The following is a 13,738-nucleotide window of genomic DNA, read 5'->3' as shown; positions in this document are numbered from 1 at the left end:
AAAAAAAAAAACCCAGAAGGTTACAAAGTGCTTTACAGCCAAAAGGGAAAACGATAACATGCAGATATACAGGGGCTTCATATCTGAAACAACAAGTACTACATAATCTAGTAATTGAAGTGTGACAGCAGGGTGCCAGAAAGGTCGTGTTCAAGACTTCAAATTAATAAAGACTTTAGTTTCATCATCAGCCATTTAGCGTCAATCTCTCCGCGTCTCAAAATGTTCATTGCGAGTTTGTGTCTCTGCAGGCCGAGCTTGGATCAACACAGTGTAGTAGCTATAGGTTGGTGTTTACTGCCCTCTGCTGGACAACCACATATTCACCTTTCTACTCCCACACTGACAAACTGCTTATCTCTGTCATATAAAGGCAAACTGAAGATACAGAAATACACTTTAACAGACACAAAAACAAACATCCTCACATTGTTTTATATCTTTTTTGTTTACAACCTTTTTGTTCCTCTTCTTTGTGTTTTGTCACTATTTGTATTCTGCTTCTGTTTTTTCTCTATGTACTGTTTTCTCTGCTGAAGAAAAATACAAATGAAAGAAAAGAAAAACGAAATACAAGAAGACTGAAAAGAAGTAGTTACTGTCTGCTCAGATTCATCATTAAAGGTTGTTTCTCTTTGTTAGTTTTGAAAGAAAGAATAAATGAGAGCTTGAAAAAAAAAGGGGGGGGGGTGATGATGCAACAGGACACAAAGAGAAGCAGAGATGACAGACTATTAAAGTCAAATTATGGGAGCATGCCAAGAAACATTAGCTACCAAAGCTGATAATTAATCATCACTGTGCAGACTGTCAGCGGGTAATATTCACATCTGTAAATGGGACAGATTGGGAACCAGTGGGTTTCTTGCTGAAACTAAGAGATTATCAATTTCACATAACTGGCTAAATAAGGGTGCAGAGACTTTTGTGCAGCAAGGCAAGTTTATTTATATAGCACTGTTCAGACACAAAGCAATTCACAGTGCTTTACAGACATAAAAACATAAAAACATTCAAACAGAGCTTAAGGAAAGAATGCAACATGGCTTTTTTCAATGTTTGAATTTTATTGTGGTTTTTTTTTATTTTATTTTTTTAGGGAGACCTTTATAAAATCTGGCCAGGGACAACAGATGAAAATTAGCCTTTTGGCTAACTCTGGCATATTTACAGAAATGTTTATTAATATGCACTGTCCCTGTAAAAATAAATAAATAAAAAAACAGAAATGTATATATATAAATACATCATTAAAAGACAGGGATGAAAGTAAAAATACTCGATAAAGGAACAACTGTTAAAACTATTAAAAAAGGAAGAATGTGTTGCAGTAAGGCAGACTGAGGGAATAACAAAGTTTTAAGGCCTGATTTAAAGGAGTTGAGTGTGCCAGCAGTCCTCAGTTGTTCAGGGAGTTTGTTCCACAGTTGAGGAGCGTAGCAACCGAGGGGAAAGTTAACAACTTCAGAATGCAAGATATATCAGTAAAGTAACTCATTCATTATCAATAATTTAATCTCAACAGAGAAATACTAAATCGATAGATAGATGATAGACAGACAGGCAGGCAGATTTCTGATTTTGATATGAACTTTAGAAGATCGCTACACAGGTAAAAGGTGTGTTGAGATTACGTTTCAAGAGAATATATAATAAACAGAGAAGGGAGACATAAAATATGTCGTTTTAAACCAAGGTCCTTATATGTCACGGCAGTAGTTTTATTCTACGCATGCGCAATGAGCCACTGGAGGAAATGCGTGCGTAAAGTGGGACGGGGCTTGTTTAGGCTTCACGCGAAATCTGGGCTACTGTTCACGATAGCTAACTCTCTCTGATCGACTATGTTTTTTGTAAGCGGCCGAGGACATTAATGAGGAGAATTAGGAAGTCACAGAGGATCCACTGAGCCCCGTTGGCAAGGTAACAAGGAAGAGGAGCACGGCTGCTAGCTGCAATGCAAGCTAGCACCGCTAACACGCTTTTTGTTTTATTTTTTATAAAGCTCCACTTACTTTGTGACAATATACTACTCTGACATAATTCACCAACCAATGTGTTCGGGGTTATGTCGGATTATTTTGTCGCTGACTATCATCCTAAAGCAGATAAATGATTGTTCTGAAGGACTAAACATCACAGTATCATGCTACATTAGCTTTACGCTCCCGTCGATGCTAGCTGCGTTATTTAGCAGAATAAAACGAGTGTATCCGTCAAGGGAGTCAAATTCTATACATAGATATTTACTGCATGAAGTAAAAAACTTAACCTGTTAGTTACAAAGTTTTTAAAGCTGCTTAGTTTCCTCCATAACTTAATGCAGCCAGAGTGGCGCCGCTAGCAAGGAAGGAGGCTACAACAACAACAACAGCTGCTGTTTTATTTAAAGTGATGTACCACATACTTAGTTATGTGTTTTTATAAACTGAGACGTAAATGAAACAAATGTTGATTCATTGTGTCACGTGTTAAATAGTAAATATTAATTTGTTTTAAGCCTTTTGTTTGATGCTATCTGTTACTCATTGATTATCTGTTCCCTTTTTAAAAACAGGTTAATAACTGATCAGGTGTGACTCACACATTGTAGTCAAAGAATTAGAAACTATGAGTAGTATGTATGATAAGTATTTTCTCTTTTTTTTAAGCCAGGTTCAATCAGCGTCAAGTTATATTGGCTTTCATATTAAACCTATGTAATTAATATGTCTTAAAGAGGACATAGTGTATGCCTTTTACACTCTTAACAGTGTCCTGTGGTCTAAAATGAAACATCTGTGCTGTGCTTTGATTGAAACATAACATGATTCAAGCACCAGAGGAGGTTTGAGACCCTGTAGAAAACGGCTCTCTCAGAACACTCCGTTTTGGTGTGTGTCTCTTTAAATGCAGTGACCCCGCCCCCTTCACCCAGCCTCACCCCTATCTTCCTCGGGGGTGTATATCATCAGTATATAACATTGTATATCATCAGCATGCCTCTGAGACAAAATTACACAGAAGGGGAGGTTTTGTTTTTGTTACCAGAATACCACTGTGACATCACAAGGAGAGCACATTTTGAAACAGAGCATTTTTCTCTTTGTTGTAAGACTTATGCAGACCACAAATACTCAGGTTACCTATGTTCAAAAACCCTGTAAAAGTGGATTATTCTTAATGTCATTAAGTCATTATCACAACGCCATCGTCGACTTCAGGGATGGTCACAGCAAGGGCCACATGCCTTTAATTCTCACTCAATTTAACTCAACACATACCAGTGATCACATGATTTTGGGGATATATCTGGTTTTCATTAAATTTCATAGCAGATTTTGTCATGTTTTCTTCATGTCTCCAATTAAGACGTAGATATTGACTTGAGGGTTGATGGGGGGGCCGCATGTGGCCCACCCCTGAATCTTCATCACCAACAGTAATTATTAAGTTGAATAAACATGCTCTCTCTTTAACCTTACATAAATACAAAAGTCATGTTCTCTCCTTTCAGAACTCGTCGACCTTGCCCTGTGAAGATCTTCTCTACTCTAGCTTCCTGATTATGTGAAACTGCCTGAACATTGCAAATTCTCAGAAAGTCAGAGACGATTCGAGCCAAGATGTCCATCACCAACACACCGACCAGCAATGATGCCTGTCTGAGCATTGTGCACAGCCTCATGTGTCACAGACAGGGCGGTGAGAGTGAGACCTTTGCCAAGCGTGCCATCGAGAGCTTGGTCAAAAAGCTGAAGGAGAAGAAAGACGAGCTCGATTCCCTGATCACAGCCATCACCACCAACGGGGCCCATCCCAGCAAGTGTGTGACCATCCAGAGGACACTCGATGGACGGCTGCAGGTATGACCTTACATTTTAATATTGTATCGTGTTTATCATCTATCTTATACACACAGGTACTAAAACATAAGATGACATGAGGGTTAAAAACATTGTTTTTTTCTTCTAGTTTCCAGCCACCATTTTCAGTTTCTTAGCAATTAAGTTTGCTAATAAGTTGCTATCAGAATCCAAATGGTGTCCGTCATTTGGATTCAGTTTGCTCACAAACAGAAATATGATTTCGCCTTTTATAATGTCTTTAGCTTTTTTATATATAAAGACTCCTGAACCCGGTAACCATTTTCTGTATGGATTATTCTGAATGTCAATTTTTTTTTTGTTCTTTAATTTAAATAAAAGTTGAACTCATCCGTTCGTAGTTCTAACAAAACATCAAGCTATGTGAGGGAACAAGGTTGAGGAAATCTCTCTGCAGTTTAGCAGAGCTGTGCGGAGGCATTTTCAAGCTTTTCTTTTTAAACAGTGTGTATTTGTCTGGTTGCCATGCCACTCACCACAAGAGCGAGAAACACTTCATTTGACTCCCCAGCACAAACACGTTATCGACACCTGAATCTAAACGTCTGAATCTTGATTTCTTGCTCTGTCGTTTTTTTTATTTCCAGGTCGCAGGCCGTAAAGGGTTTCCTCATGTAATCTATGCTCGGCTGTGGCGGTGGCCCGACCTGCATAAGAATGAACTGAAGCACGTCAAATACTGCCAGTTTGCCTTCGACCTTAAGTGTGATAATGTGTGTGTGAACCCCTATCACTACGAGAGGGTGGTGTCTCCTGGTATAGGTGAGTAACAGGAGCTGATTTTCAGTTTGAGTAAATATCGATGGATATGTGTTTGTGGATTAGTACGGCCATTAAAAGTAAATGAAACTATAAGAGATGGAATGAATGAGGTTTGTTATTTCATGTTTCTTAATGTTCTGACATGAACAGAGGCTGTCTTCAAAAAGTGACAGTAATACAAAAAGATAAACGTTCAAGGTTTCCATGATCGCTTTCACGATAGTCACATCGCGGGACGGGTGAACTCGATAACTTGATATCAGTTTCCCTTTCACTAGGAAACTGATAACTCCACAGGATCTTGTCCTATTGCTCGTTAACGCTGTGACCACGCATATTGAGCGCGACTGTCCGCGCCTTCAGCACAAACGCTGCCATGTGCGAGTCACAGGGAACGCAACATGTTGAGCTAGCATTTAGTTTAGCTGTCACTATCACGCAAATTAAACGTTATTTTGAACCTGGCCATAATTGGTTGATTACATCTTCGTTCCATAATTTAGAGACTCACCTCTGTTTGTACATTTTCATGAAGAAAGGTTTCACTTCAGCTGTGCTCTCTCAGAATATCGTCTCCCAACTACTCTGCGCGCGTGTTTGTGAGAGCCACTCTGATTACTGGACCTGTTTGTCATAATCCGGCTCGTGGGTCGGACAAAAGATGGGAGGAGTCAGAAGTTTACCAAAGAAAACATTTATCATCAAACCAGTTCAATTAATCAAAAACAAGAGTTATGAGGAGTATTCAATCGATAGTGGATGTGTGTGAAAGCATTATGTGGTGTTGATTTATGCACTAAAATAAAGAAACAACGAGCAGGCTTAGAGAAAGGTGCATCAGTACGACAGAGTTTGACTCTAAAGCAGTGACGTCTTGTAGTGGTCGCCACTCTCCGGCCCAACAGTGACAAAACACACGTCTTTGTTTGTTGTCCTTCTGGTATTTCAGAGTTTCTCATTTTCTCAGTTAAAAAAAAAAAAAAAGGTGACACATCCTGAGAAATGAGTACATACCTGTGGGCATGAAATACTCAACTCCCTCAAGAAATCTTTAAAAACTCACCTTCAACATCAAAGACAATCACATCCTTCCCCCTTATATTGATAGTTTATTTTTGTTTTGTTTTTTTGTCAAAGCTTCTTGAATGTTTTGAAAAGTACTATATAAAACAAATACATTATTATTATTACTAATGTTCTCTTAAATTATATTCTTTCCCGACTTTATACGGCACCAAAATGTTCTGATCATTCCCAACTCTCTCATGTGTTTGACTGGAGTTTTATTCCCCCTCTCTCCAATTAGACTTGTATGTCTCTGTAATGTATTCCAGTTTAATTATATTAGTGCTTTTAATGGCAATTAACGTCAGTGTTAGGCCATCAATAAATACAATATTGCAGGATGTTGTTTTTTTGTTTTTTTAACTCTGGAGGGAATATTAATTGAATTTAAATCACAGCTGATAAGAATGAGGGAAAACATGTCCACCTCCTAATCCTTCTTCACAGACTTATCAGGACTGACACTGACCCCGTCTGGACCCAGCTCAGGACTGATAAAGGATGAGTATGATTTTGATGGCCCTCAAAGTCTACCCTCCATTGATGGAGGACACTCCATCCAGACCATCCAGCATCCCCCGTCAGGCAGCCGCCCGGCCCCTTCTGAGTCATTTGCAACCCCGAACCTGCTCACACCTGCTGAGGCTTCCACCTCTGCCTCAACGTCGTCTTTCCCTGCCATCGCTGCTGGATCAGGCAGTAAGAAACCTGTTTGAAACATGTTATATGTGCATGTCTCTAAGTGGTAGTTGAGACTACTGTCTAACATCTTGTCCCTCTGTGGAGCTCTGACTTCTTTTCTTCCCTCCCCGTTAGGTGCCAGCTCCACCTGGTCCAGGAACAGCAGCTTCACCCCGAACTTACCCCACCACACCAACGGTCATCTACAGCACCACCCACCCATGCCACACCCGACACACTACTGTAAGAAACAACTCCAGCTGTTATACTGAACCCAAGGACAGAATCATACACATGAACTCACACGGGTTGACGCCTCTCTCTGTTTCTCTCAGGGCCGGTGCATAATGAGCTCGCTTTCCAGCCTCCCATATCCAATCACCCAGGTGAGATCACGAAACCAGTACATCAACGTCGGAGAAACCAAAAGAAGAGCAACATATCTGAATAAATAATTCAGGTTTCTTTACATCATGCACACTGGTCTACAGCAGGGTTTTCATATTGTCTCATATTTTGTCCTTGATGAAGGCAGTGTGCAGTTCTCCCTCAATGGGACCAACCTGGTTAAATACATGAATCAAAAGTGACGTTTGAGCCTAGATTGGATATTTGTGACTAATTTAAGTTTTTTGAAATTCAAAAATGGAAATGTCATCATCAGATTTCAAAGTTGCTTGGTTATGGATGTACATCATTGTCAGATGGTAACTGTATTCAGGTCGCTGCTGACACATGCTGATTTGGCTCTCCCCTGTTGCTTTAGCTCCTGACTACTGGTGCTCCATTGCCTATTTTGAGATGGATGTGCAGGTCGGGGAGACGTTTAAGGTGCCCTCCTCTTGTCCCATCGTGACGGTGGATGGTTACGTGGACCCCTCAGGAGGAGACCGCTTCTGTTTAGGCCAGCTGAGCAACGTCCATCGTACGGAGGCTATTGAAAGAGCGAGGTATGCGCCTGAATTAGCTTAAAAATTACTCTTTCAAACCTTCATAGTGTGAGATCAGGGGGAGGGGGCAACTCGGCCTGACGCTATGATCACAGTATTTTTCTTGATATCAGTGCTCTATGCAATCGAACACATTCACAGTACAAAATAACACTGGCAGGAAATAAAGAGCATGAGGCAGGATACACGAATCATTACTCCCGCCAACTCGATTGCAGTTACAATTTTCCTGAATATATTTGCTGCAACTCCACGTTATCTGGAAAGTTTAGGGACGTTCTCAGAAAAATAGTGTCACGTGTTGTCATTTTAGAAACTGATGGTAGATGCAGATATTTCTCAGTGCTAATATTAAATGCTTTTAAATGTCTTTGAACACACAAGTTCAACATTCAGAGATGTGAAAAGGATGAGACGACCACACTTTCTTTTCACATGTCAAACCTTGTGGGTGGATGTTTAAAAAAAAAAAAAAGTTTAGGTGTTTATAATTGAAAGTTTGTCTCCAAGGAAGATTCCACATGACACCATTATCCCTCAAACTGCTTTCTTTCTTTCTGTCTTCCCTGCCGTCCTTCCTGTCAGGCTTCACATTGGCAAAGGGGTCCAGCTGGAGTGTAAGGGCGAGGGAGACGTGTGGGTACGGTGCCTTAGTGACCACGCAGTGTTTGTTCAGAGTTATTACCTGGACAGAGAGGCAGGCCGAGCCCCCGGAGACGCTGTGCACAAAATCTACCCCAGCGCTTACATCAAGGTAGGAAGACGGCTGTGTGGACTGTAAAGGAGAGCGCATCAATCAAGGTTGACGGCTCAGAAACTGCTGGTTTTTTCCCTCTTGGGTAAAGTGCTGAGTGAAAGCTGAACATCATTTTCATGCTTTACCCGTTGGCTCTCTGCCCCTGTCGACATTCGCTTCAGACATATGTTGTGCATTCTTAAGTAGACTGTGTTCCCCAACTGCATCTGTCTCCATGCGCTTCCTTTCCCTTCTCTCATTAGTCGTATTAAGACGTCTTCACAAAGCTCCACTCCTACTCAGGGTTCTCCCTGATTGGCAGCCTGCAGTGGTTACATTTCCCCGGCTCAGGGGGCTAATTGCAGCTGAAGGTTCAGTGTTTACAGTCTCCTCTCTCCCACCAGGTGTTTGACCTTCGTCAGTGTCACAGGCAGATGCAGCAGCAGGCTGCCACGGCTCAGGCAGCAGCTGCAGCACAGGCAGCTGCTGTGGCTGGGAACATACCTGGACCGGGCTCAGTCGGAGGGATAGCTCCAGCTATAAGTAAGACACTGAGGCTATAGAGACACCTTCACTCACAGAGGCAGGAGGATGAAAGATTGATGTGAATTGTCCTGAGTCTGTGATGGATGTCATGTCTGTTTATGGAAAAAATCGATAAACATGTTTTAACTCAGTTCTCATTGAGATTTAAAAAAATGTTTTGGAAAGAAAGGAACGTTTGCGCTCTAATTTTCTTTAAAGATAAAGTTCAAAGTGTATTCTTGTATAATGCAAGTGGTTGCTTTTACTGCTTTTACTTTACTTTAAATTTCTATTACAGAGTGAGACAATATCAGGCCTGCAACATTTTTCATGATCTAATTGATTTATTTGGATGAATTAATTAATATTTGGTCTTTTTACATTGTAGAAATGATTTTTCAGTGCCTGAATTGACATGTTTAGGTTTGTTGTTTTGATTTTAAAGTACTCAAAGTAGTTACACTGAGAGCAAAATAAATAAATAAAATCAAGTCAAGCAAAAGTTAAATATATCTCGTATTTCAAAAATGCTTAAAATCAAAAACAGAAAATGAAACAATCATTTTGATTGCATCAAAGAAAAACAATTTGATGAATAGCAGTGTTGAGACGTGCTGGTTTGTGATGTAGAGCAAATATATGCACTAAAAAGAACCTGTTAGCTTAGGTTTAAAACTGACTTTCACACAAGCGGACATTTAATTTAATCCACTTAACACTCACTGATTTTCCCAGGTAGAAGTTAATTATAGTTGTTCTTTTAAACCTCTGCTTTTTTCTCGTCATCTCGGTGTCCAAAGATAACAAGTGAAATGTGTCAAATCTTTAGAAAACAACTGAGATGAACTTATAGGAACACATCACGTCACTTGAATCACGTTTTTAAGTTTTCCAAAGAAATCAGAGCACATGGTTTGAAGTTTGTCTGCAGCCTCACCTGGTCGTCTCTTCCTCTCCCTCTGTCCTCTCAGGTTTATCAGCAGCAGCCGGTATCGGGGTAGATGATCTCCGGAGGCTGTGTATTCTCAGGATGAGCTTCGTAAAGGGCTGGGGGCCAGACTACCCCCGCCAGAGCATCAAGGAGACCCCGTGCTGGATCGAGATCCACCTGCACAGAGCTCTACAGTTACTGGACGAGGTTCTGCACACGATGCCCATAGCAGACCCGCAGCCTCTGGACTGAGCTCTCTAGAGCTGCAGCACCACTCCTGCAGCGTAGAGTGCCGATGGCAAAGTCTTCCTCAATGAACTGTTTTGTGTGTGTGTGAGAATTCGGTGAAACAGCTGTGACTCTGGAGCTTACGCATAAGGAGAAAAAAAAAAAAAACGTTTCAGGTGTGTTTGAGGCACCTTTGTGCACTGTGGCCCTCGACTTTTGCTTTTAAAGCAGCAAGAGACGCTGAAATGAAGCAAAGCCATGTATTACACAAATACACATCTGTATTGATAAGTGGCTTTGATTTGTCCTGACTGGAATGAACTGTAAGACGTCTCAGATCATTACAGTCCTAAAGTAACACAACGTGCATATAGAAGACCTGCAGATCTGTGATACTGGAACGTACTCGCCGTCCAACACCACCAACTACTGATGGACCCTCGACCAACTGAACCATTTATAACATGGAAGTGCCGTTCTGACAGGCTCTTATATCCACTGTGTGCAAACCAGAGTACTGCTGGTTTTTGTCTTTCAAGTTTTCATTCAACCTGTTTAGAACCCAGGATGATGAGCACGTTCAGTCTGCTGCCAGACTCACAAGAACCTGAAGCAAAGTCCACGTTTGGACCTTAAGACGAGGCTGCGTGAATGGTGTCTGTCACTGAATGTTTCAGTCCAATACTCTCAATTCAAATCAAAGTGGAGCCCCCAGTTAAAGTTTAGTCTTCACTCAGTGAGAGACCCTCTTTGTACTGGATTTTTCAATAAATCTCAGATGGTAAGTTCATCTGACGACAGCCTGAAATTTAACCTCAAAGATGCGTCACGATCCATTTGGTAAAACCACGCGCCAAGCTAATCTGTAAAACATTCAACTGCACGTCGTGCCCTCACAAACGGCTGTAACAGAGATGAGTTCATCAACGCAGGATGTGCCGCACTTAAAGTCTTGAAAGACTTTTCCTGCCAATCTCAACAGGTGGGACGCTGTGTGTGTGTACTGTACATCATTTCTTGTAATTAACTTAAACAATAATGGCCCTTCTGTCTGGCTACTGACTGAATTAATCTATTAACCACCAGCGACACAAAATGTGGAAAGAAAATCTGATCAAAGCTTGGAGATGCATCCTAGAAACACATGGGTGAGGACGCTTCTGTGTCGAGTATGAACAGGGTCAAAGTGAAGAGCACATGATGCAGTCAGTTTAAGGTACAGCTGCTGTTTCGTCTTCTCTTACGCTGCCACAAACCCAACGATGAATCTCATGAAGCCTTCTGTGAACTGATCGTCTTTTCTTGCTCCGACACTGAGAGCAGGTTGTGTCTGAGAAAGTGAGAAGAGAGAAGAGGCAGACGGTTAACATAAGGCGTCTGAGATGTCATTGCAGGGAAGCCTGAAGTGGACAAACATCTATTCTTTAGATTTAATCCTCTGTAGATAACATCGCTGCTTTTTACCATGATAGCTCAAGCTTCTTTGTTTGTTTTTTTAGAGCTTTACTGTTTCTCATTACCTTGGCCTTAAGAAAACAACTGAAACGAACCAATCAGAGTTTAGAAAAATGTACAGATGCATGTCTGCTTCGGGCTTCCGTACTTCTCGATGTTTTGGCAAACCAAAGTACTTGACGCTCATGAACATGCTTGAAGTGGAGTATGACCACGACTGGCCATGTGCTGCTGGACTTTGCCACAGATCAGTAGATTTTAATTTTTTAGTAGAATTTTTAAAGTCTAATCGTTTACTTTCATTCATTTCAGTTTTATAGTTGAATTATTATTTTATCTTAAAGCATACCCGACATTAATCGTTCTATTGAAATGTCTTACAACTAGCAGCCCACTTCTAAACTACTTGATCCAGGTGTTTTTTTGGTGTAGTTACTGACAGACAGGAGAGAACTAAAGACACTATCCCAGCGTTGATATATATTTTTATGCTTTTATTTTGTTACTTTTTATGAATTGAATTGTGTTCTGTTTGTAGCACTTTACTTTGTTTTCCTGTTTATAACTCAGTAACTCTTATTTTGAGGTGGTCTTCCTGCGATGTTGATGAGGGATTGAAAAGGTTGGTTTATATTTTCTGTAGGATTTTTCAGCAGAAGACACATTGTGATGCATTTGTATTAAGAACACACCTTTCTTTTTTCTATCTTTCTTTCCTGGCGCTCTATAGGCATTTCACACATCTGTAGGGTTTCTTTCTCTTTGTGTTTTTTTTTTCCTTTCCTTTATAATCCATGTAAATAACTTTTTTTGAAACGCATGTCAATGTTTGCATGAAATTTAAAGGCAAATAGATCCCCTTGATTCCTACGTCCTATTTCACTTAAAGGAACGTCATCACCTGCTTTAGGCCTCGTGTCCACCTCGCGTTCTCAACACCAGTGTCTTTTTTTTTTTTTTTTTTTTTTTTTTTTATAAATGAGAGCGTTCACAGCAGCAGGCAGCTGCCAAGAGAAAAGGCGCAGCGCTCGGGTGTGTTGTTTTTTTTTTTCTCTCTCTCTCTCAGAGCGCCCTGCCATTTTCTCGTGCAGCCGCTCCAAGTGCTCAATTTTAAAATCTTTAAACTTTTCAGAAAGCTGCTGTTGACGCCGCCGCTGTTCTTTTCCAAATTAGTGATAGGCCCAGTAGTTTTGCCGCCTACAGATCAAGGCTTGTACCTGAATCCTCTCTGTGCCGTGTCTGATCGGACAATTAAGGATCCGAAATACAAAACGTACAATAAAAAGTAACGGAGCACTGTTGATCATACAGCTGCCGTTGTCATGGAGACAGGATGCATGCAGTGCTTTTTACCCTCGGCATGCAAACACTTCAAGTGCACAGCCAGCACTTCCATACCGAGACCAAACACCAGGTGGACACGGAGCCTTGCACACATGTAAATGTCAGTTGTGTAAAAACACTCGTAGCTGCTTCATGCGGCCGTGCTGCACGTTGCTATTATATCAGAGCAACATTAAAGAAGGAAGATGCATCGTTAGAACTGATCGGAACGATCCAGCTGAATGATGTCAACTCAACGTTTTAGCAGCCCAGCTCCCAAAGAACTCAACCTTCCTTCTTCAAATGGATTAGTGCAAGTACATCAGTTATTAGTGTGCAGCCTGAAGGTGAACGAGAACATGAAGCATGCTGCACTGAGATAATTTGATCACAGACCCCCCCCCCCTCCTACACCCAGCTGCATGTGATGCATTCTGTTCTGTTTGAAAGGCATTTGTTTGTTTTTGATAAATCATACTGAAAAGGATCTGAACATCTGTTTATGCTGTGTTTTTTTTCCACATCTGCCACACTGTATATTCTTTCTGTATTTTATCATTGCTCTTGTAGTTCAAATTAAGGGTCTTCATCTCGCACCCCTGACCCACTTTTCTGCCCTATTGCTTTATCCCTGTCACCCCCCCCCCTTTTTTTTTCTCTCTCTTTTGGGTCACTTCACTATTAATTGAGTTGTATTGTTTGAAAAAAGTTTATCCTACATCAGGGATGAAGAGAGTCTAGATTTATGATTTATTCACAAAATGATGCAGGAAGCAGGATATTTTATGATTCTATGTAACTGATGCTGAGCTCATTCTGGAGATCTTATGTTATATTTTGTGCTTGAAAGTGGACAGATGTTTTTATATTACTTGCAGTTATTGTAGGAGCCGAAAGACTCAGCTCGAATGAGTTGACGTTGACTACTATGACAGATTGCAGATACAAATTTTACCTGTATTTCTTATGTGAAAGTGTAATTAAACAAGGAGTTGTATTCTCTAAGTGGTGATCTTTTCATTCTTTTTTTTGTCAGCAGTGTCCCCTTCAGAACTCATTACATGAGTAGATGTGTTTGCAGCAGATGTTTTGGCTTGACACAGTACAACTAAAGGTTAGATCGATAGATACTTTATTGATCCCGAGGGAAATTCAAGCTACACTTACACTATCATTAAACCTAAAACAGATAAAAGCATAAAGTAACATCACACAG

General features: G+C 40.7%; 1 protein-coding gene across 1 annotated transcript; it reads left to right on the top strand.

Annotated features, from left to right (window-relative positions):
- Window positions 1–1,713: 1,713 nt before the first annotated feature.
- LOC306831111 (mothers against decapentaplegic homolog 4) lies at window positions 1,714–13,527 on the top strand. Its single transcript, XM_079355005.1, has 10 exons — window positions 1,714–1,923; window positions 3,497–3,845; window positions 4,454–4,628; window positions 6,141–6,392; window positions 6,510–6,617; window positions 6,710–6,760; window positions 7,141–7,324; window positions 7,910–8,078; window positions 8,465–8,603; window positions 9,557–13,527. Exons 2-10 carry the CDS (start codon window positions 3,606–3,608, stop codon window positions 9,766–9,768), a joined length of 1,530 nt encoding a protein of 509 aa, XP_079211131.1. The 5' UTR covers window positions 1,714–1,923; window positions 3,497–3,605; the 3' UTR covers window positions 9,769–13,527.
- Window positions 13,528–13,738: the final 211 nt, after the last annotated feature.

The sequence above is a fragment of the Symphodus melops genome (assembly GCF_947650265.1).
Source record: "Symphodus melops genome assembly, chromosome: 1".
NCBI classification, from domain to species: Eukaryota; Metazoa; Chordata; class Actinopteri; order Labriformes; family Labridae; genus Symphodus; species Symphodus melops.
Note: the sequence above shows the minus strand (reverse complement) of the source record. Positions and strands in the feature narration are given on the sequence as shown.